The sequence below is a fragment of the Pelodiscus sinensis genome, chromosome 2, assembly GCF_049634645.1.
Source record: "Pelodiscus sinensis isolate JC-2024 chromosome 2, ASM4963464v1, whole genome shotgun sequence".
NCBI lineage: Eukaryota > Metazoa > Chordata > Testudines > Trionychidae > Pelodiscus > Pelodiscus sinensis.
Genome location: NC_134712.1, coordinates 115,737,611 through 115,762,409, shown reverse-complemented (window position 1 = coordinate 115,762,409; position 24,799 = coordinate 115,737,611). Strand labels below are relative to the sequence as shown.

The window sequence follows — 24,799 nt, the reverse complement described above, 5'->3', positions numbered from 1 at the left end:
ACAGCCTAATCTGGAAAATGACCCGTGACTCTCACAGGCCTTGAGGGACAGGCCAATCCTCACTTACAGACAGCCCCCTAACCTGAAGCAAATTCTTTCCAGCAGCCACACATCACACCTCAAACATACTCACCCAAGAACCTATACCTGCAATAAATCCCATTGCCAACTCTGTCCACCCATCTGTACAAGTGACATCATCACAGAACCTAACCATGTCAGGGGCTCATTTAACTGCACATCCACTAATGTGATACATGCCAACAAGTGCCCTTCTGCCATGTATACAGGCAGTCCCCGAGTTACGCGGATCCGACTTATGTCGGATCCGCAGTTACGAACGGGGCCGTTCCTCTCCCTGGTCTCCAGCAGACCAGGGAGAGGAAGCAAAGCGGCGGAACACGTGGGCAGCGGACAGGGCTGTCCGCTGCCCACGCACTCCGAGGCTTGGCTCTGCTTTGCCCCCCCCCCCATCCCCCTGGTCTGCAGACCAGGGGTACGGGGGAGGGGGGGAGGCAAGGCATAGCCAAGCCGCGGAGCGCCCGGCCAGCTGACAGCCCAGACATGTCTGGGCTGTCAGCTGATCGCGCACTCCGCGGCTTGGCTCTGCTTTGCCCCCGTCCCCCTGGTCTGCAGATCAGGGGGACGGGGGGGGGGGGGCAAAGCAGAGCCAAGCCGCGGAGCACGCGGTCAGCTGGCAGCACGCGCCGCGGCTTGGCTCTGCTTTACCCCCGTCCCCCGTCCCCCTGGTCTGCAGACCGGGGGGGGGGGGGGGGGGCAAAGCAGAGCCAAGCCGCGGAGCGCGCGGCCAGCTGACAACTGGCCGCGTCCTCCGCGGCTTGGCTCTGCTTTGTCCCCCCCCGTCCCCCGTCCCCCTGGTCCGCTGCCCGCGTGTTCCGCCGCTTTGCTCCCCGTCCCCCTGGTCTGCAGACCAGAGGGATGGGGAACAAAGCAGAGCAAAGCCACGGAGCCCGAGGGCAGCAGGACAGCCACGGCGCGTCTGGGCTGTCCCGCTGCCCCCGTGCTCCATGGCTTTGCTCCGGACACCTGTGGTACAGCAGCTGGGGCGCTGCCAGTTGGTCCCGTAGCACCGCTCTGGGTGCTACTGGACCAACCGGGCAGCACCCCAGCTGTTCTGCCCCAGGCGTCCTGATTCAGCCACTGCTGGTCAGATTCAGCAGCGGCTGAATCAGGACACCTGGGGCAGAGCAGCTTGGGTGCTGCTGGGTTGGTCCAGTAGCGCCGAGGAGCGGCGGCGCTACTGGACCAACCCAGCAGCACCCCAGCTGCTCTGCCCCAAGCGTCCCCAAGTCAGCCGCTGCTGAAACTGACCAGTGGCTGACTACAGGAAGCCCCTGCCCCGGGCTTCCTGGAATCACCCACTGATCAGTTTCAGCAGCAGCTGACTTGGGGATGCCTGGGGTTCTTAAGTTGAATCTGTATGTAAGTCAGAACTGGCGTCCAGATTCAGCTGCTGTTGAAACTGATCAGTTTCAGCAGCGGCTGAATCTGGACGCCAGTTCCGACTTACGTACAGATTCAACTTAAGAACAAACCTACAGTCCCTATCTTGTACGTAACCCGGGGACTGCCTGTAGTGGCCAAATTGCAACAAAGGATTAATGGACACAGGAATGGTAAAACAAATAAATCTGTAGGGGAACATTTTAATCACCGTGGGCATTCATTAATACACTTAAAAGTAACCATTCTTCTACAAAGGAATTTCACAAGCCAATTAGAGAGAGAGTGCAGAATTAACCTTCATATGCAAATTTGACACCATCTCCCTTAGCCTGAACAACGACTTGAACAGGTTAGCGTATTATAAAACCAGCTTTCCTTACATTCAACAACCTATTGACATCAAAAGCTAAGAATGGGACACTTCCAGCCCACTCAATTAGCCTCATTAGCACTGGGTCTACAATTGACAGGTAATTTTTTTCTCCTCTCCCTTCTTATTCTGAGGATCCCCCTTCATTTCTCCAATCCAGATTATCTCATCAGGTTTTACCCACAAAAGTTCATGATACTATATGTATATTTCTGTTAGTCGCTAAGATTCCACGGGACTACTTGTTGTTTTTCAAGGAAGAGAACATGTGAATATATAAATAAAAGCCTGATGATGCCAAGGCCACCTGAACAACTAGAGTTTATGAGAAGCCCTGTGTTTCTAGGCATAGCATTGGACTGAAGTGATTATGTAAAAATGAAACCTTCTTCCTGAACAGATCTGCTCCCTGTCTGTATTCTGAATCCTGTCTACTGAGGTTAATGCTGTAAATAGATCGTTATATTTTTTTTATTCCCATTAAACTTTCAGAACCAACAAGCAAAGAGTGATTCTGTTCTTTCCAATGCCGAGTGAACATAGTTGTCTCCTAAGTTTTGATTTTAAAGGTTATCCGTTACTTTATAATGGTGTAAATGCATTAAGAGTGATAGTATTGCATACACGTGATTCAAAGCATAATTTGAACAGTGTGGAGTTACACAGATGTGACCAAGGCCTCTAACGTTAATACATGGTCATAGTTAAGGCTACGGTTTAGTGATGGGTATTTTTAGTAAAAGTCAAATGCAGGTCATGGACCATAATCGAAAATTCATGGCCCCTGACTTGTCCATGACTTGTACTATAAATACCCCTCACTAAATCTTAGGTGGGACAAATCGCTGCTCTGGGGAGGGCTCCAGGCAGCAGCTATACCAGCCACCCCTAGGACTGCTGCTCAGGTGGTCCCCAAACCAGCTGCCTCAGGCCACCCAAGCAGCAGCCAGTGTGGCTGACCGTGGAGCTGCTCGGAATGGCTGTCTATACAACTGCTCCAGCAGTGGCCAGTGCAGCTACTACCCAGGCCACCTGAGCAGCTAGACAGTGTGGCTGTCCCTCAGGCCACACTGGCTTCTGAAGAAATCACAGAGATTAGTTATAGTAGCTCAGAAGACCAGTTTGGACACTCAGCACACCCCGGAGTTGTGAAGGGTCCTTAAGAACATAACAGCCATGCTGGGTCAGACCAACAGTCCATCTAGCCCAGTATCCTGTCTGCCGACAGTGGCCAATACCAGATGCCCCAGAGGGAGGTATCACAACAGGTAATCATCGTGTGATCCCTCCCCTGTCACCCACCTCCAGAGAAACAGAGGTTAGGGACCACATTCCTACCCATCCTGACTATAGCCATAGATTCATGGAGGTTAGGTGCATCAATCTAGCTCTTTTTTTGAACCTTGTTAAAATCCTAGCCTTTACCGCATCCTTTGGCAAGGAGGTGGGTGACAGGGGGTGGAGAAAATGAGATGGAGAAAGTGTTCTTTACGTACTTGCTCTGCTCCTTTCTCCTCCTCGTACAGTACTAGCAGGGAATATCTGTGATCTCAGTTCAGTATCGCTCTCTACCCTGGCGAATCAGTGACTTTAGGGCCTAGCCCGCATTGCAAAACTTCTCTTACCCCATGCACAACATCACCATGCCCTCCCTCCCCCAGTGAGATTTAAAGAGTATGGGAATGTAGGAGACCTGCCCTAAGTGAGATTTATCCAGGATGCGTCTGGACCCCTTAGTCTTCCTAGCTCTATCCATCTGTGAATAACGAAGAAAATGTATACATTTTATATATACAAAATACAGATTTAATACTAAGCTGAGAGGGATATGGATTGCAAGGGTGAGTGCTAGTGGAACTCTGGGAATGTTTGAACTAGTCCTGATGGAAAGTAAAAAGTACAGCCTGGTTTTCAAGTCTCAAGCTAGATTTGCAGTGCCAGCAGTTAAACTAAACTAAGCAAACACACAAACTGAGTCCACTGTCACGTGACAGTGGAGAGAGTACGCTTTGGTTTCTTCATTGGGTTGGAAACATTTTCATTGCACAGTATCAAGCATCCTTGCCCCACCCCTTTTCTGAAGCACTGCCCCCACTCACTCTGTCCCCCTTCTCTCTGTCACTTAGTCTGCCCTATTCTTACTCACTTATTTTCATCAAGCTGGGGCAGGTAGTCGTGATGCAGGAGAGCATGAGGGCTCAGATCGAGCGTGTGGACTCCAAGGTGGTTCCAGAAATGAGGGCTTCAGGATGCAGGAGGGGGCTCTTAGCTGGGACGGGGTGGGGCTGGGGATGAAGGGTTTGGAGTGCAGGTTTGGGTTACTAATGGGGGGGTAGAATTGAGGGGTTTGGAATTTGGGAAGAGGCTGCAGGCTGAGGCAGGGGAGTAGGGTGCCACAGGAGGTATGGGCTCTGGGCTGGGGCTAAGAGTTCTGAATTGGGGCCAAGAATGAGGGGTTCAGGGAACAGGACTTGGCTTCAGGCTGGAACAGAGGTGTGGGAGGGTATACAGCGTGTAGACTCCTGGAGGAAGTTTGGATGTGAGAGGGGACTCTGGTATCAGGCAGGGAATTGGAGCGTGGAAGGGTGGGTGAGTTCCAGGTGGGGGTTTGGGTGCAGAAAAAGGGTTCCCATTTAGCTTCCAGTTGGAGTGGGGGAGACAAAGGGTGGGAGTGCAGAAGGTGTCCAAAGTTAGGACAGAAGGTTGGATTGCAGAGTGTGGCCTACAGGAGGGAGTTTGGGGATGGGATGGGGACTCAAGGCTGCAGAGAGGATTGTAGTGTGGGAGGGGGTACAGGGAGCAGGTTCCGAGCAGTGCTTATCTTGGGGAAGGGGCGCTCCCTGGAAGTAGTCATATGTTTCTCATCTCCTAGGCATAGGGGCAGCCAGTAGGCTCTGTGCTATATGTGCTGCCTCCACTTGCAGGTGCTGCCCTGCAGCTCCCATTCATTGGCTGCGGTTTCCAGCCTGTGGGAGTTTTGGAGTCGGGGCATGCAGCAGGGGCAGCACGCAGAGCCCCGCTAGCCACCCATGCACCTAGGAGCCAGAGGAACATGTTATCACTTCCAGGAGCCACACGAAGCCAAGTAGGGAGCCCGCCAACACCGACTGGACTTTTAACAGCCTGTTTTGTAATGCTGACAAGAGCTGCCAGGTTCCCACATAAAAACTGGACACCTGGCAACCCTACCTATGTTGGAATTGCTTGCAAAGCAATGTACACAAAGGACCAGATACATTCTGTTACTCTGTATTTACAACAGAATAGTCCATTTCTGTGAAGTAACTCCAGATTTACATCAGTTGCAGCTGAGGAAAGAATAGAACAGCATAGACTGAATGTTATAACTAAGCATATCAAAATGAATTCATTCCGAACAAATATTTTATATACTACTGTAAACATTTTAGGTTAGAAAATAAACTGCTTGATGAACTTTTTCCCCAAAGAAACTTCTTCTACATAAGTATGACATCTGCTATAAATTGTTATGAGTAATATCTGCTAAAACCACTTCCATAGAAACAAGATTTGTTATTTCCATTTATAATAATATTTCACAATCAAAGAAGCTACAAAAGAAATAGGAGTGAGATCTTCTGCAAGCTATGTAATCCTGTTGTCTGTTTGCTTCTTAAAATATCACTTGCCTGATACACATATAATATGGTATATTTCATGTATATTAACAGGACCTTTAGATTAAGGGATTATTTTTATATTGGATCTGTGGTAAACTGAAAAGGTTATCAAAGTTAGGCTGTCATACAACAGAAGAATACTGAAACAGGAACCTACTGGCTTCTCTAACCTTTTGCTGTAAGGAAATGTGCCTTTCTCCATTTGATTTTAAAAAAAGGAAATAGATTGTGGCAGTGTGACTGGAACTTTCTCTTTCTGCCTCTATGATTGCAAATGTGTTAGTTAAAGAAATGAAAAGAAAAAGTACACTGGAACAGTATAATTGAAGAGTGTAATATCATAGCTCTGTCAAGATATCACAGTGAAAGTGACTGACTACCCTTTTTGTTTTGTTTCAGGTGTCAGAAACTATTTGAAAGAAGCATTAGTGAATATCATAGCTGTGCATGCAGAGGTGAAGTAAATTTAGATTATTCATATTATTACAAGCATCAAACAAAATAAGTTGGCTGATTTCATTGGAAGGGAACACCTCTGAAAATCAGCCCATTTTTATTTGTGTTTAAAACAGATGTTATTTGTCATCAGTAATAACCACATATTGCATTCTTTACACTGAACATGAATCCAGAATAAGTAGCACATGAATTTAACATGGATTAATTATTCCTGATTAATTCCAGGTGTAGACATCTTATTCTGAAATAAGTGTCTTATTTTGAAATAGCATAGATTAAAATTGGCTTATCTATGTGAACAGTTAGCACGCAGCAAGCTGGGGTGTAAACCTACTTTATGCTATCCTGCTCTTATCCTAACCGTCTGTTGCTGTGCTCTAAATTCCCTAATGGACTTTAATCTACTCCTGTTTCAAAACAGGATAGGTCAAAACAAACTAACAGTAAATAAGAGTGTCTTCTTCCAAATTAGTTTGGTTTAAATGAATTCAGAATAAGGTAATATTGTTCTGGAATAGGTGTCCACTTGTGGAGTTATTCCAAAACAGCTATTCTTGATTAACTCCCTTTGGAGACACGTCCTTGGTGTATGCTTTTTATTTTCTTTCAACAGTCTGAAGAGAAGGAAAGTCAAAGTTATAAAACTCAATTCTTTTTTTTCTGTGCACATTTAAAAAAAATATAGTGCTCTGTCTATATACTTCTAGAGATGGGAGTGTGGGGGAAGTGTTGAACATGTGCAGCCTGAGGGGGAAAACGTACATCATGTTGCATGGAAATTCATCAAGCACAAATAGAAAATCTGGAGTCACTGCGTAGTATATATATGCCTGCATGACCCCATTTTGAGACTTTGTTCTTGTGACCCTGGCAATGCAACGTGACAACCAAGGAATCCAAGGAATTTACACTTTAAGTATGTTGTTTAATGCTCTCTAGTGTGAGCATATGGACTAGTGTGTTGCAACACGACTTTTCAAATCTGGTTGTGTAGTAGAAAGAATACATCTAATCTAATTGTTACATCAGTGGGTAGATGGATGCTGAGACTTGATGGATGCAAGTGTGCTGAATACAGCTTTATATTAATATGTGCTCATGAAAGACACATCAGTTTCAGTGCAGGTGTTGAGAGTGCAGGGTACTCATTCTTGACTGTGAACCAGAACTCCAGAAGAGAAAGTTGGGCATATGTTCTTCCCAAAAATTAATCCCAGTAAATTTCAGTGAGCTAATCAATTTCAGCTGCTATCAAATCCATGGCATGAGGGTTTGCAAGCAGGTTTCACACCTAGTAATACTTTATAATATTCCATATCAGGGAAAAAAGGAGGCAAACCATTACTCCCTCTGGCAGGTAATGTGTGGCAGGCCAGATAGTTTCATCACAAATAGTAACTTACAACAATTTACAGTGATTCTTTATTAAGTGGGTGGCAGATAAGAAGTTATGGGCCCTGCCTTAAGCATCTTACAAACCACTGCATATTCTAATCTCAGAAAAGGCTAGCAGGAACTACCAGGTCAAGCAGAGAGGATGCTCTTTTGGTAAACCTGCTGCTCCCACAGATAAGTATCTTCTGAACTCAGGTCTCACTCCTCAAGTCTAGATACTGGCACAGCCAGTATGTGCAAAGGTTAAATAGCATCCAGGAAGCTACTGTTTTACAAAATGGTGATCTCTGCACAGAGTGACCTTGCACACATGGCATGTGGAGGTCACTTTGTGGAGGTCACCATTTTGTAGATCAAAGTGGTCTACTAGTGAGCAGTGTTTCTGGAGCAAATCTGGGTGTGTTTGTGGGCAGACAGTATCACATCATCAGCTGAATCTGACCTATTGGACCTGTGAGCTTTTCTGCTGAGAGTACAATCCCCAGTTTGAGAATCACAAATATATAGAAAATGGGCCATGGCTTGCAATGGAGAGGAGGAGTGTGAGTTTAGAAAGTTCAGGAATTTTCTACAGTAGTTTAGTTATAGCATCTCTTCTAAATAACTCTATCCTTCACCATCACAAAATGTATTTTCTCATTAGTGTTATTAAAACCATGCATTCACACAGCACAAATAAAACTATTCTTTCTTTAGACCTTCTTAAATTGCTTAAAATTGGCTTTTGAGTATTTTAGGCTCCTTTTAAATATTTTCTTTAATTAGAGACCACTAATGCTACTTGAAATATTTTCATAGCTTTTGGAATTCCAATTAAAACAGATTTTTGCTTCGATGCAGGTATTTTCCTCCAGTGTTGTAGTGCAAATTGTTCCAATACCTGAGAATGAAGGAGTTAACAGAACTATAAACCATAATGAAAATGATTAGTTTTCATTTTCCAGGATGAGTAAATTACGTGAATTAAACAGACAAATGATGTTCATTTTTTTCTTTTTAATTCAATTTAATAATCTAAACTGCTTTTAATAAACACAAGTAAGGACAATAAAAACAACAAGGAGTCCTGTGATACTTTATAAACTAACACATTTATTTGAGCATCCGCTTTTGTGGGCTGGAACCTACTGTTGAAGTGGATTCCAGCCCACAAAAGCAGATGCCCAAATAAATTTGTTAGTCTATAATGTCCCACAGGACTTCTTGTTGTTGTTTTTGCTGAAACAGATTAACATAGCTACTCCTCTGAAACAAATATTTTTAAAATGATTTTAACTTGACCATAACCTTGTAAGTAGGTATTATAGCTAAGTCTCAATTCAGACAGACAATTAAGCACATGACTAACTCTAAGTAAAGTTATTGTCTCACTGACTTCAATTAGACTACTCATGCTTAAAATTAGGACACATATATAGATACCTTGCTGACTTGGAAGCTAGTTGTTTCTCTGATGTTCAGTTTTGCCTCATGAATTTCTATTTGTGAAATTACATTTTTGCATCTGTTTACAGAAGTATATGAATTTGATCGCTGATGTGAAATTTTACAATTTCTGTAAGAGTGTAACGCTGTTTTCTGGCAAAATTTTGCTAATCTGGATCAGTCTTAGATTTTGCTAGCAACACTGCTGATTTTTATAGTTTAAACAATAATAGTTAATTATCAACTGTTCAACAGGCATGTTTTGAGGTGAAAAAACCTGTTAATTAAAAAGTCAAATTTGAGCTGAAACCAAAATAAGTATAGTTTTTGCAAAAATATGGTGATTTAGTATGACTGAGAATTTTTCCTAAGTTCTGACAACTAACATTGAGCATGGCCTTCGTGAGTACAAATACTTCCTTCTCAGTAGAAGGTTTTGACCGTTTACTTGGTATTTCTTGTCTTGTATTGCTCAGCAGCAACTGCTACTGCATGAAATGGACTTTTCCCATTTTGCTTTAACCATTTTTCTCTGTATGTGATCAACGTTGTTGGCTTTTGTGGGTCAAAGCAGTTAAAAGCAAGATGAGTATTTGAACTAGCAGGGTAAGTGACTGATAGCCCGCATATGTGCGGTAAATATACCTTGGCTGTGGTGCAAATCTATTACGTTACTGGTTGTCTAGTCTGTGTGGTCCATGACACATCACTCTCACATATATGGTAAACAATCAGGTATGGTTCTTAATTTCATATTTGAGTTTTACTCATAAACATACCTTCTCCTAGTATTTTCCACTGACTATGCATTTCTATAAAACAGGTTTTCATTGTTAGATCAGATACATTCCTAACTTTCACATAGAGCAAAAGTTTTGAATCAAAGTGTAACCCAATTATTTGTTGTTGCTTGTTTGTTTGTTTTTTAAATCCAAATAAATGAATAATAATATTTCTAACCAAAAGCATCTTTTTCCATGACTGATCACATCAATTCCTCCTCAACTCACCATCCATTTTTCTTTCCCCTCTTTTTTCCACATGTAATCCAAACTGTTCCTCATATTCTTCTTCAAGGCTTAACACAACTCTGTTCTATCTATGGCACCATTCTTGTTTTCTCTTACGCACTCTTTGCCCTGTGTTCTGCCCAATTTTCTCTCCTATTATCCCTTTCACTGTCTTTAAATCTCTTCTTAAAACCTACTTTTTTACCTCTGGTGTCTCTCTTGATACTTCTTGATCATATTTCAGCACCTAATTGTTGTATTGCTCTTGTATTTTGTAAGCTTCTTAGGAGATTACTCTTATATCATTATTAAACTGAATTGCAGCAGTAACTATGAACCCTAATTGGGAATTCAGGCACCATTGGTCTTAACGTTAGACAGCAAGTAATAAAAAATAAAGTCCAGAGAGTTTTCAGGCTAGAGCTATGATAAGCCATAACAAAATGGCTGAACTGGGGGAAGAAGGTGCTTTTTGAAAAAGCAGCTAAGCAGGTAATGAAGGTTAACTTCTTCTATATCCATGCTAACATCCTATATACCCAATTTATAACTCTGATTTCAAACCTGCAGGTATTCACCATCTCTAAGGAATTAGTGCCTCGAGTACTGTCAAGGATTGTAGAATCTGTTGCTGAAGAACTAAGTCGACTGATGCAGTGTGTGTCATCATTCAGTAAAAATGGAGCTTTACAGGTAGATAAATGTGTTATCATAAGAACATAACATAAGAACAGCTGTACTGGGTTAGACCAAAGGTCCATCTAGCCCAGTATCCTGTCTGCCGACAGTGGCCAGCACCAGGTGCCCCGGAGAGGGTGGACCGAAGACAATGATCAAGTGATTTATCTCCTGCCATCCCTCTCCAGCCTCTGACAAACAGAGGACACCATTTTATCCCCTGGCTAATAGCCTTTTATGGACCTAACCTCCATGAAATTATCTAGCTTCTCTTTAAACTCTATTATAGTCCTAGCCTTCACAGCTTCCTCTGGCAAGGAGTTCCACAGGTTGACTACACGCTGTGTGAAGAAGAAACAAAATACAGGACTATGTAGCACTTTAAAGACTAACAAGATGGTTTATTAGATGATGAGCTTTCGTGGGCCAGACCCACTTCCTCAGATCAAATAGTGGAAGAAAATAGTCACAACTATATATACCAAAGGATACAATTAAAAAAAAGTGAACACATATGAAAAGGACAAATCACATTTCAGAACAGAAGGGCAATTCAAGGGTGGGGGAGGAAGGTAAGTGTCTGTGAGTTAATGATATTAGAGGTGGGGAAAGGTAAATTTCTGTGAGCTAATGGTATTAGAGGTGATAAATGGGGAAGCTATCTTTGTAATGGGTAAGGTAGTTGGTGTCTTTGTTGAGCCCCCCTTGAAGAGTATCGAATTTTAGCATGAATGACAGTTCAGAGGATTCCCTTTCAAGTGCAGATTTGAAAGTCTTCTGGAGTAGGATGCAGGTAATTAGGTTGTTGAGACAGTGTCCTTTCTGGTTGAAATGGCAAGAAACTGTTTTGTCTTTGTGATCCTGTCTAATATCTGTTTTGTGGGCATTGATCCTTTGGCAAAGTATCTGAGACGTTTGTCCAATGTACATAGAAGAACTTTCTTTTATTAGTTTTAAACCTGCTACCCATTAATTTCATTTGGTATCCTCTAGTTCTTCTATTTAGGGAACTAATAAATAACTTTTCTTTATCGGCCCTCTCCACACCACTCATGACTTTATATACCTCTATCATATCCCCCCACAGTCTCTTCTTTTCTAAACTGAAAAGTCCCAGTCGCTTTAACCTCTCCTCATATGGGACCTGTTCCAAACCCCTAATCATTTTAGTTGCCCTTTTCTGAGCCCTTTCCAAGGCAAAAATATCTTTTTTGAGGTGAGGAGACCACATCTGTACACAGTATTGTACACAGTATCATGTTTCTGAGTTGAGAAACTTGGAAGTATTATAGCTAGAAAATTAGAGAGATCCCCTGTTGTTATTAAATTGTAGCATAATACAGATTGAACTTCTCTCGTCCAGTACCCTTGGGACCTGACTGGTGCCGAACCACAGGAGGTCAGCATTGTCTAGCAGCATTACGAATTCTTCCACTGCTTACTGGGCTCATAGAAGATATTTAGGGTAAATTAAAGCTAAATAACAGCACAGAACAATAAGAACCAAGACTGCAGGAAACTTGACTACACCTATAATAAATGCACATCCGGCTAAGTAAAATCATGTTGGACCATGGATGTTGCCAGTCCAGACAGTACCGAACTAGAGAGGTTCAGCCTGTAATCTGTACTCAAAAATGCAACAAAAAGCTGCTGTAGACGTTCTATTCCTACTCATTATTTTATAGCAACCCATTCAATATTTTGATTGTATTTTTAAGTCTGCAAAGATTTTGTTTGTAATAATGTTTTGAACTGTATTTTATAGCTCAATTTTAAATCTCTTGGTCTTAGAGTGGAAAGGACAGTGTATTGATGTGTAATAGTGGTATGTTGTTCCTCTCTTTGGAGAGAGAATAAAAACATTTCCTATATTGTAAGACTCCAGAAGGAGGCCTGGCTGCAAAATTACATCACAACAGAGAGACTTGCAAAAATGACTATTAAAGATGTTCTTAAAGATCCATTTATCAAAAGTTCTGCTATTCCAATTTCAGATTACAATGAGTCGATGAACTGTGGACCGAGTATTTTAATATGAGGAGGGAGAGGGAAAGCCTGGCCCATTTTTTCTAACAATTTATTTTGAGTTTTCTTGTGAAATTAAGCTTCAAAAAGAGGTGTAAGGAAGGATATATTCTTAGGTTTTGTTCACTATAATCCTGATGCATCATTAGTAAAATGTTTATAGAATACATGCTTTCATCACATTTTTCATAAGATCAGATCTAGTAGTCCTTACTCAGGCAAAACTCTTAAGTCAATGTTTTGAATCTTTTCACTTGTGAAGAACTATAGGCTATCTATGGTCTGTGACTTGTCAATTAATTTTACATCTTAAAATATCTTCATACTCAGGTTTTACTTCAGATTTTCTCTGTCTTGTAGTTAAAAACATGTCTAGCTTTTAAAATTCATTTTTAATTGTTCATATAAAAGAAATGGAAAACTGCAGCCAGCACCTATCTTGTTTTTTTCAGATTTGTTTTAGAAATCTAAAGCAACTGAAAATCTAAATGAACACTCTTTGTAACAAAGATATATTTTAGAGTATTAGCTACTTAATGTTTAAAGAGGAAGGTCCATAGAATATTTATGCTCTCTAGTTAGCAATTGGACTTAATTGGAGCAGAAGATTCCATGCCCTAGTGAAATCAGAAGGGTGGAACTAGTGTATATTTAAAATATAATAGATGTAAATGTATTAAATACATATGGTATTTCACAAATGTGAGAAAGAAGGAAAACATTGCAGACTGAAATGTGGTATGATGTAATCCACAGTGGTCTGGTATAAAGAAGCTTTGTATGCCATACTGGCCTACATGAGCCTTCTGATAGCTTATCTCCCATTAATTATGTACATGTTTCAAAAGGCATTTTGAAGGGGCAGGAGTTTACCCAGTGTAGTTGTAGTTTAATAATATTAAATACAAAGTCTTAGGAGTGTGTTCAAATATTTGTTTTGTTTTTGTTGGTTTTTTAATCAAGCTTGTGATTTTTTTAAAAACAAATTCAATATACTGTGTGACAGGATCTTTCAGATTGTAACAGTGCTTGTTTATTTGAACTCAGACCATTGAAGTGGTGGCACTGTACCAACCTGTGGGGAAAACATATTTTATCACAGATATTTCATTCACTTCTGATTGGTGCAGTAGTTTGTGCTCTTAATTTGAACTAGTTCTAGAGGAGTCTAAAGAAAAAAGAAAGCTCCCTTTGACTCAAAGGGCACTCTCTGTGACATGCAGCCTCAAATGGGACTTGCAGGCAGTACCCTGTACCGTTTCCTATTCTTTCCAGCAGTCTTGGCATCTGGTGGGGGGAGCCTAAATTTAAATCCCACGGTATTCTAAAACTTATTATAAACCTTATATTTGTATTACTTTCCAAATACTCTTAGTAGAGTAGCATTTGAGGGAGAATTCATGTGGGAAGGGCTTCTTGTACTAGTCAACTAAGGTTGACAAAAAGGTTCTACACAGTTTAAATGAGTAGCCCACCTTTTATTGAACTCATTCCTTGAATCAATAACTGAAAGGATTGTTTTTACCAACAGTACAATTTGTCATTTGTGGTGCCTTTATATCATTCTGGCCATAATCAGCCCTTGCTAATGGTAGATTGATTGTAACTAAACCAGTGGGGTATGAACCAGATCAGCCTGCTCAAAAATACCCATTCCCTGTGGAAAGGACTAAGTTTTGACAAGGGATGCTTCAATCAGTTTATAACATCTATTCCTCTTATACAGATATGCATCCAGGCTTCACTCATTCCCTAGCCATGTGCTTGAGGTTAGGTATAAACTATGGCTCCTGATGATGTGCCACTACCACAGTGGGGCTTGATAATGTACCACTACCACAATAGGTTATTGCCTCTTAAAACTGAGACAAAACTACAACCCAGTGTTACACTAAAACCCAGTAATTTTAGTGGTGGTGGTGGTGGGGAGAGAGTCTAAAAGCCCTTAAGGGCTTAAGGCACTCAGCTTTGAAAAATCCTAACCCATTCATCCTGAAATAGTGTATAGGTTGTTCAAGAAAGGTGATATGGCCCGTCTATGCTTGCCATTTTTCTACAATGGAAACATTTCTCCTTAACATAAAATTGGTGGTCTGCTACTTCCTAATGCTTGCCAGGAAGCTAGCAGGGGAAAATAAAAACTCTATATGTATGCAGTATGAGATATTTCCAAGCAAAAGCTTTGATTACCATTGAAAACAAATCTGTACATTTAGAGTTTTAAAAGCTTAATTAGAAAATTGATGTGGTTTTATTAACTTTGGGTTAGTTCAGATCAGTCTCTGCATTTCATGGCTGGATTTTAGAGAATCTTTGTAGTGGGCTGAACAAAAGCTGACTATGAATTGCAGTGAAGTTTGAATCCAGACTTTGTGGCCCTAATCCATTTCTAGAGAAAAATGTGTAAGTGGAATTTTTTTAAGCGCTGATCAAATTCATGGAGTTACCATCTTCACATAAAATCCAGGGTGGCGCTGATTTCAGAGAGAACAAATAAAGATCTTTTAAACCCTGCTAGATACGCTTTTACCTGGGAAATGTACCCAAACTACTTTTTTCCATTGTAGCCTGCTCAGGTGGAAATTGACACATAGGTAAAATCCCCAAGCCTGTATACTCAGCAGGTGACAGATGAGAGAAATGGAGCAAAAACATTCTACTTCCTCATCTGAACAAGAAAATAAATTCGGCAGAACCCAGAATAAAATGTGTATTACATATTTTTAGTCTCTTGCGATATCTTCCTCTCTGGCCAAAATGTGCTGTAAGGAGCTAGGCTCACTCTGTAGAATGCAATAGCTACAGATAAAAAAGCTTTGAAATGCTCTCTCAGAACAGAAAAATAGCACCTGAGTTTCATGCTTTGGTACTGTTACTGAGAGACTGCTCTTTGTTTGGAGACAACTTCATAGTGATTGGATAAACAATTTGACTTCAATTTCACAGATCTGTAATTGTTCCTGCAGCACTTCCTAACTGACACGGTAGAGTGGTAACCAGAAATACAGGAAACAAATTATTGAAGTTAAGGCTGCTTAAAGCTACAGTGTATAGTAATATTTTGCTTCTGAAGAGAGGCAAGAGGCTTTGTGACACACATGTTTAATTAACCAAAGATTTTTTTATATTTCAAACAATGTTACATTCTGTCTCTAGGCAAGGCTTGAAATTTATGCATTGCGAGATGCTGTGGCCGTATACCTAACACCAGAAAGCAAGTAAGACGCTAAGTAGCTTATGCTGTTGATGTAATGAAATGCTTGATAATTAAGCAAAAATTCCTAAAAATAGCTTAAATATTTGTTTCAAGAACTTTTTATTTCAGATTAATTTCAAACAATGGCATACTTTGAAAACTGTACTTAAACTCATCTCTGATAATGGGAAATGCTGTTAGTTTTATTATCAGATTTTAAGCAGTATCTTTCTGAATACTGCTTTCCTGTTCCCTGTCTGGCAGAGATAGGGATCGGGATGAAAATAATTTGGTATAAACACAGATAAGATAAAAGGAAAATGCTTCTTGTTGCAGTCAGAGCAAAGTGATTCAGTCTCTGGATCTCATCGGGATCCTGCTGGTTTCTGGACTTACAACTAGAAGTAATGGGCAGGAATACCTTTGTTCATTTGCTGCTGGTCAGAATGTTCTGTCCTTCCACCTTGTGTGCTGATCTTGACACTTTATCCACCATGCTTGAATACTGTCCGCCCTCTATGTAGGATTACTTTGGAATGCCAGTTAGTACAGACTGCATTGGCCTTTCTTTTAAGTTCAGAAGCCAATGACATAACACCAGTGACATACCACCACTGATGTTCCCAGCCAGGTCCAGGAACGTCCATTGTCATGCTGGTCCAGTTGATCATTGTCAATACCACAATAAATGACTAAGACCAGTTATTGCAGCAGTTTCCTCTCCCTCTGTGGCCCCTGTCAGCACCTGTGTACAGCGTGAATACTTTTACTGTCAGGCTCCTGTGTTTATCTAATATCTAAGGTGTTTTTAGTGGCTTAGAAATTGCTCAAGCTAGAAGTCTACCTGAGCCTATGGCTGGCTGCGTTCAAATTATGAGATTTTGAACTGATAATGTGTTGATTTAAGTATCAGAGGGGTAGCCTTGTTAGTCTGAATCTGCAAAAGCGACGAGGAGTCCTGTGGCACCTTATAGACTAACTGAAGTGTAGGAGCATAAGCTTTCGTGGGCAAAGACCCACTTCGTCAGATGCATGTCATGACATGCATCTGACGAAGTGGGTCTTTGCCCACGAAAGCTTATGCTCCTACACTTCAGTTAGTCTATAAGGTGCCACAGGACTCCTCGTCGCTTGTGTTGATTTAGTTATACATTTCAGAACTAAAGTTTATATTCATGGAGATACGGAGGGAGGTAGTAGTAGATCGCTATTATAGCTGGGGAAAATTAAATGTGTTTGTATTATAGCTCAAGCTTTAAGCAAGCTTTGGAAGCCCTGCCTCAACTCTTAAGTGGAGCAGACAAAAAGTAAGTGTATTTGCAACTTTTTTAATACCACCCTGTTTTCTTAGTGTAGTACCAAGATATTGTTACTGGAAAGTGTCGGTCCCCGTAATACACGAGGTTCGAAGGGATGCCGGAAAGGATGAGACCACAACTGGGGGTTTCAAAAAGCACAAACTGATTTTATTTTGATGATGCCAGACAATCATCAGAACAAAAATTAAACAGATTGCCAGACAACACAAAACAATTCCCTGAGGTTATTCTAAATCACAATAATTCCCAATAACTGCCCAGGGGTTAGGAACAGTTGAATTAACACTGGTATTGTCCATAGGGCTGATTATTTACACAACTTTATACAAGGAAACGGTAAAAAACCTAAACCACAACTATTTATAAACTAACTTAGTAACTTTTTAACCACTGTCACTTGACAAGCAATAAGGACAACTAAAAAATCAATTAGGATAGGGATGATGGCCGGGGGGGGGGGGGTGTTATACCAGTTTTGGAGACAGCAGGAACACAAGTACCGGTCGCATGCTCATAAACTGTCTCCACTTGGGTCGACCAACTCGGAGTACACTCAGTAAGACTCGAGAGCGGGGGGTGCAAGGCGTCTGGGTGATCAGGCCAGGCGTTCACTCGATGCGAATCCCCAGTGAGAGAGGGGCTGCCTGCCTGTTTTATTGCCTGTGAACTTATCACCCCATAGGTTGGTTTTTGCTGCAGTGGGTGGAGTAGCAGGCCTGAGCACAAGTCAGCCCATTGGCTGATCTTTCACTGCAATGGGTGTAGCGAGCAGGGGAAGATTATTAATTTACATGCCCTTATATGGAAAACACTCCACCTCACAGACAGAGCCCCCTATACCAGCCTTAGAGGTATTACAGGCTATGGCTCCCTGCGACGGGCAGCCATTGTTGTAGTTCTGACTCGGACACTAAGAAGACAGTTTTATAATCCAGAGGCTTTAAATAAGGGGGGAATGTGGTGCTCCATTAAAATTAGAAGAGAAAATTTAATTCCTCTTTCTCCATCCCAGCAGCCCTTGACAAAAATCATTCTGCCCTGTATATTCAAACTAGTATCTATATAGCAGTGGTGCATAAGCACGTTAGCTTGATGGTCATACTAAAATAAGAAACAGTGCCGACATTTAAAATGTCATAATTAACTTTCAGAGTTAACACCCATTGTGGTGAACGGGCAGATTCATATGGCTCAGACCTATTGTTTCAGGCTATCAGCAAATTTAATTAGATGTCGCTGTGTTCATTTCTACTGTTTTTTCATGACTGTATGGGCTGGAAACTTCTTTTTTTCTCTCTCTAACTGAAAGCTTAGTTTCTGGAAAATAATTAAAAACTAATAACTTTTTTTAAATGGCCATCATTCTGCAGCCAGTTATACTGTCACTTAATTGTATTATACAAAGACCTTGATATGAGACCAGTAGGATTCAGACCTGAAGATGGTGGCCACAGTGACTCCAGTTTAGCAAAGAACCTAAATGTGCACTTAAATTGAAGCATGTTAGTAATACCATGTGACAAATGGGCCTACTCAGCACCTTACAATGTTGAGCCCATAACAAATGTATTTACACACACATCTCAGAAAAACAAACTTGTCATTGATTTGTCATCTGTCTCTGATGCTAAAACCAAAGATGCATGAAACATTTGCCCAAAATCCATTCAGACCTCACCTTACTTGCAGATCCGCAGTATTCTATAAATACAAGCAAAGGATGCTTGAACACCTACAAAATTTGAATTCCCTCCCAGCCAGTTACAAAATGCGCCTCCATTCATGTATCCAACATTTACTTCCTGTTCCTGCTATCCACAAACATCAAGACCTCTCCCTACCTCTTAGAGCTCTACAGCAGATTAAGGAGATAAGAAATGAGCTACTTTGAGGGTAAGGAAGGCTTCCCTTTGCAATGAGTTTATCAAACTCAAACTTTCAGGAAAAACCAGCAGGATGTAGTAAATTTCCAGCCACTGTGCACTGAACTCAAAGGGCTGTTCACAAACAAAGCACCATACAGTGGAGATGTGAATGGTTAACTGGTAAGCATCACCCGCACCAGGTTATGCTGACCAGTTATGGTTAAAAGGTGAGCTGGGGCAGCCCCCTGTCTGATGCGGGCAGGGATCTGCTCCAGCCCAGCAGGGCCCACCACAGGTGGGGGGGGGGGCACTCTAGCCCAACTTGAGCAGCCCCTGTCCATGGCCGGCCCCTGTTGAAGCAGTTAATCAGTTAAATATACTGTTTAAGCCATTAACGGATCCCTACTGTACAATTTTCACAGCTCTACATCGACCCAGAGGGCAGTTCAGCTGAGACCTACTTAAGGATATGTTCTGTACCTGAGATCAACAGTTTTCAAACTATGGGGCATAACTCTGCTTTAATGGGGTCACCAAGACAGGGGTTAGACTTCCTAAGGCTCATGCCAAAGCCAAAACCCCGCCACCCAGGGAGAAAGCCAAAGCCCCGCCTGGCACTGAAGCCCTTCAGCTTCCATTCCTCCCCTTCCCCCCACCTGGGCTTGGGTGAGCTCAGGTTCAGTCCCCCCTCCTAGAATTATGCAGCAGTTTTTGTTGTCAGAAGGGGGTCACAGTGCAGTGAAGTTAGAGAACCCCCGCCTTGGATATTTTCTCAGATACATCATCATTACATCTCTAAACTGTTTTATTACAAAATTACAAATAATTTTGTTCATTTTTGTATTAAATGATTCAGAGCTGTTAGTGTTACCAATAACACACTCCATGTAATATTGAAATATAGCCTGCATGTGAATGCTATATGTCCTGGCAGCCTTTCCTAGAGGGCTGTTGGAGAAGTGGATATTAATTTTTGTGCTTTCACTTGCGGATCCTGGGAAAGAAACATACCTGTTAATATTACAGCACACAATGAGTTATATGTTTAGAAGAAATGATTGGCTTAAAGGAAGCCTGCAAAAGTGTCTCATAAAATTGTGTAGGGCTGGGCCCTTTCTTTCTGCTTTTGATGTAGACCTAAAAATTTTGAGGTACCTCCCCTTCCTTTCTTCCCGCCCAATGCTTAATTTTACCTTACAAATAGAAATTCTGATCTTCCTTGGGTTTTCTGGAGAAATTTTTTGTTGATGTGAGATGTTCGGTTTGACCTAATTAAAGGGGTGGGAGCATTGAATCTTTAACAAAGACACTCATTGTTACAAATACTCCATATGCACCAGTGCTCAAGAGGAAAGATAGTCTGTGGTTAAGGCACTCGACTAGTGTTCAGGAGATCTGGTTTCAATTCCTAGCTCTACCACAGACTCCCTGTGTGACTTGGGACAAGGCACTTAACCTCTCTGTGGCTCAGTTCCGTATCTGTAGAACAGGGAGGTGATGGTACTTCCTTTCTCCCATCCTTTTTAGTATTAGACTGTAAATTCTTTGGTGCAGTTGGGACTCCATTCTCCTCTAGAGCCTCTAGCCATGCCTGAGATAGAAATAATTACATTGAGTTCAATATGTCTTAATGTAAACAATAAAAAGCATTTTAAAAAGCCCGATGGAAAATTTCTTCACCTTGCTTTTTGCTCAGCTTTTAATTTAACTTTTGCACTGTTGCCATTTCATTTTTTTTCTCCAGACACCGTAGAGTCTTTCAAAGTAGACATATGACCCAGACTTAACATGGTTTGAATGTTTTTGGTTTTGGTTTTTTATGGGGTTTTTTTTTCTGTGTGTGTTTTCAGGGTAGTAGAAACTGGACAGACACAGAGGAAGAAACAGTTTTTGCCTGAAAGAGCTTGCAATCTAAACAAACCTAGATCAGAAAGCAGAAAAAAAGGGGAAAGGTTAGGGTAAACAAGCCCCTTTTCTTTCTTTTGCAGGACTGTTTTTATATTAAAATTTATTTTTGGAGATAGCATTTATATGACGGCAAAGGCATACAACTTGATAACACCTGACACTATGTTCTTCCATGAGCACATCATAATTTTTATTGTCCCATTATGCAGCAGTTTAAATAGAACATGTATTTGCTGCTGTGCCAGCATTTGATCTGATGTAAGTTCACCTTGTATTTGGGAACACATAACTAACTGCTAAAGATTTAAGTAGAAATTTTCCTTTTCGTCATATTCAACCACATAAAAACAGGCTTTTGTGATTTACTCTTTTTAAAAGAAAACTCAAGAAATAGGGATGCAGTCGTGCAGTCAGTTAACTGATAAGCAAAAGCTTATCGGTTAATGCTGTAGACTACATACTTCTCCCCCTCCCGCCTGTCAGTACATTTTCTAGCAGACTGGCCAGCAGCTCAGCTCAGTCCTGGCTTGCACCGGGTCCAGGACCTACCCCTGCCACAGCTCTGCATTTAAAGTGTATTAAAAGCTGGGTGGGTAGGCAGCCCAGCTCAATTCTGGCTCATGCCGGGTCTGGGAGCTCAGCCCCTGACCTCACCCTCCTGGACAGGGCCTGCTGCATCCTGCGCTGCTGCCTCTGTATTAGAGGCAACAGCACAGGGGAACAGGCCACCAGTTCACGAGCTGGTTTTGTAACTGGCTCTCCTCACTGACTGGTTCTGCTTGGCACCCTGTGCTGTTGCCTCTGATACAGAGGCAGCAGCATGGAAGAGCAGGGGACTCCTCTGGAGTTGGGCTGGGATTGCACTGGCTGCCATCCCAACTCCCGGGGACTATATAATAGTCGAGTAACCAATAAAAATTCATGAGCTTAATCAACTATTCAGTTAACTGATATTTAACATCCCTAATAAGAAAGCCTTGTGAGATCAAACGAGAAAGTGGCAAGTTAACAGAATCTGGTCATAACATTCTCAATGCTTTGCTACTGATTCCCTGAAAGATGCACCTTCCAATATGTTATCTGCTTGTGTCACTTATTAGAAGTTGTCATTTTCCTGCAATATTGTGAAAAATTTTCATACTAGAACGAATCAGCAGTTTCTCTGTTCAAGTATCTGGTCTTTAACAGTAGTCTACACGGGATCTGTTACTAAAGCATGCAAAATACTTCAGAGCACACAGTTCTCTGACATAGGAAGGTAAGAAAATAGTAGAGGAATTCAGACACAAAGGAATGAGATTTTCCTTGAATTACCCACAATAACTAGGTATGTAAAAAATACAAAGATTAAAAAAAGTGTACATCTACAATACCTGCTTTTGCAGCAGTGCATGTTTGTTCCTGGCATGCTATATTGGAAAATCCTGACTATTTAATATATACAAAAATCTTACTGCCTCAACCTGTCAGGGTCAGAGAGCTTGGGACATGTGCCAAATTAACTACCTTCTAAATAAATGGATATCCCTGACTTGTAACACCCCAAATCTGAAAACTCCATAATGCCAAAGTTATCAACTGTTTTATTTTTACAGGCTATTGGAAGAGCTACTAAACAAATTTAAAAGTAGCATGCACCTGCAGCTCACCTGCTTTCAAGCTTCTTCAGCACTGATGAAAACATAGACAACAGTGAAATCCAACCATCCCACAAAAGAACACAGATAAACATACTCCCATTACTTCTGTATGTTTTCACTGCCTTTAAACATTTATCAGAATACTTATGCCATTGGACTGGTGTTTCAGTTCATAATAAGTACTGGTGTGACCCAATCACGTGGTGTATCCTTCTAAATAAGAAAAGTTATTAGAAATGTTTCAGTAAAAATACTGGGGGGGGGTTTCCTATTAAGGCTGCTAACCCAATTTTGTTCTAATATCCTCTTCATTTGTATGCTCCAAAGTATATTTTATTTGTTAGTAATATATTTTGAAAATGTGTTGTTAGACATTTTTTAATATCTCTGTGTATCAGTTTGCAATTTCCTGGACACACATGGACAATGATGAGAATGGATGTGTGTGCTAGCATGTTGTAGGAATCAACTGGCTTAAACTATCCAGATGCATATTACAAATTTTCCTACCTGTAGATGGCTCTAATACATATTTAAATATACTATGCTGGAGGGAGCTGTTTATTTAAAAATATACTCAAGGTAATTTCTCAGCCATTGTCTTCAATCTGAATGGTCATAAATCCCATTATTTACGTTTTTTAAAAAGTTCAACTGCTCTGCTCAGGGCAGTGCTGTGTTCTTTATTCTGGTCCACTTCAGTCAGAAAGTCAAGGTTACTTATCTACCCAAAATATAGTAGTATGTTTATTTCTTTCAGTGGCCACTTAAAAGTTAGTGGCTATTTCTACATTGTAAATGCAAGCATTGCAATATAATACCTCTATCAGTTTTCACTAACTCAAATATTCTACAGAAGTCAAATAACTTCTCAGATAATAAAAAAATAAGCTACCCATAGTCACTGAATTTTGTTGCTTCCTCCCCACTTCCTCTCCTGCCTTTCCTCCTCCTTCCAGACTTACTCCCTCTGTCTGCTGTCCCTCCCCAACTCTGTCATTCTCATCAGGAAATAGTGAATTCGTGTTGTGAGTGGTTGGAGATTAAGCAGACCAAATGCAAATTCTGTTATTGGCATAGATGTGTAATCCTACAAGCTGTGTATGTATCAGAGCTTCTCTAGTGACCATTAGGAGTCAATCCTGTGGCTTAATGTAAAATACAAGATGGAACAAATATTAGTATAGACTATTAGCTTTGGGGGAGCTTTTTAATTGATGCACTAAAAGAATAATGCCCAATAATTGTCTAATGTTTATGTATTTAAAGTTATTTCTGGTTTACAGAAGCCATAATTTGAATTCACAAAACATCTTCAAGAATTACCAGAAATTCTTTATCTTGCCAATACAGTTAAGTGCTTTGAAAACAAATTGTAAAGCTTCAATAGTAAACTATAAAATACTGTAAAAAAAAACAGTTTGATGCCAAGAGATGTGTGCCTAAAGAAGCATTAAGAACCTTTTAATAAAAATGTGACATTTTTTATTGTATATGCTTATGGAAGGAATATTAAACAATTACCTGGGCCACTGTTTTTTTCCCAAATATGTTATCTAACTAAAGCCGAGTACATACATTTGTAGGCTCAGTTTCTGGTATGACTGTACAGTTTGTTAGACCTGTAAAGGCGCTAGGTTCAGAATAATAAAGTGGTGTTTATGCAAGATGGCCATTGATTTTTTTATGAATTCATTTTTCAAAAAAATTATAACCTTCTTTACATAATATATGAAGTTTTATTGTTGTATTAGGCTGCGATATCGATGAAGTTTTTATGCTAAAGTAAGACATTCAGAGGGATGCTTCTTTTATATTGGTCAACAATTTCTTCCAGAGCTTAACTTGAAATAAGCTATGCAAATTGAGCTACATTATTTCAAATGCTTCTTTCAAAATTGAGAGCATCTACACAGCACTTTCTTTGAGAGAGAGCACTCTTCCTCCAACTTTCCATACTCCTCGTACAATGAGGGTTACAGGAGTCGATGTATGAAGTCTTCCAGCTTGACAGTATTTTGACATTATTTCGAAATAACTGCCTGCTGTGTAGATGTGGACTAAGTTATTTTGAAATAACGTTAGTTATTTCAAAATAATGTTGCTGTGTAGACATATACTTCAAAACCTAAGTAAAGCAATTTGCTTTTAATAGTGTCTTCCTAGAGAAATCCTAATGTTACTGTCAGAGAATAAAAATATTGGGAAAGAGATCACATGTAACAAATTAAATATGATGAAGAAAGGGCTCATGGAATACTAGTACAAGAATATTAGATTTCAAGAAAGCAGATTCAGGGACAATTAAGAACCCTACTGGACAAGCTGCAGGAGAAGAAATGATAAAAATCCACTTGTATGGAACAGCGGTTAGGAATGCTAAAACACCATAATTAAA

General features: G+C 40.8%; 1 protein-coding gene across 3 annotated transcripts in view; it reads left to right on the top strand.

The window, feature by feature from the left end:
- Positions 1 to 24,072, top strand: part of EXOC2 (exocyst complex component 2) — a 190,604-nt gene extending 166,532 nt beyond the window's left edge. For all 3 annotated transcript variants that reach the window (XM_075921345.1, XM_075921343.1, XM_075921344.1), the window contains 5 exons: positions 5,878 to 5,933; positions 10,338 to 10,460; positions 15,630 to 15,691; positions 16,917 to 16,976; positions 22,357 to 24,072. In XM_075921345.1, coding sequence (XP_075777460.1) covers positions 5,878 to 5,933; positions 10,338 to 10,460; positions 15,630 to 15,691; positions 16,917 to 16,976; positions 22,357 to 22,447 — 392 coding nt within the window. In that variant the 3' untranslated portion in view covers positions 22,448 to 24,072. The remainder of the gene's footprint in view (positions 1 to 5,877; positions 5,934 to 10,337; positions 10,461 to 15,629; positions 15,692 to 16,916; positions 16,977 to 22,356) is intronic.
- The last annotated feature ends 727 nt before the right edge of the window (positions 24,073 to 24,799 follow it).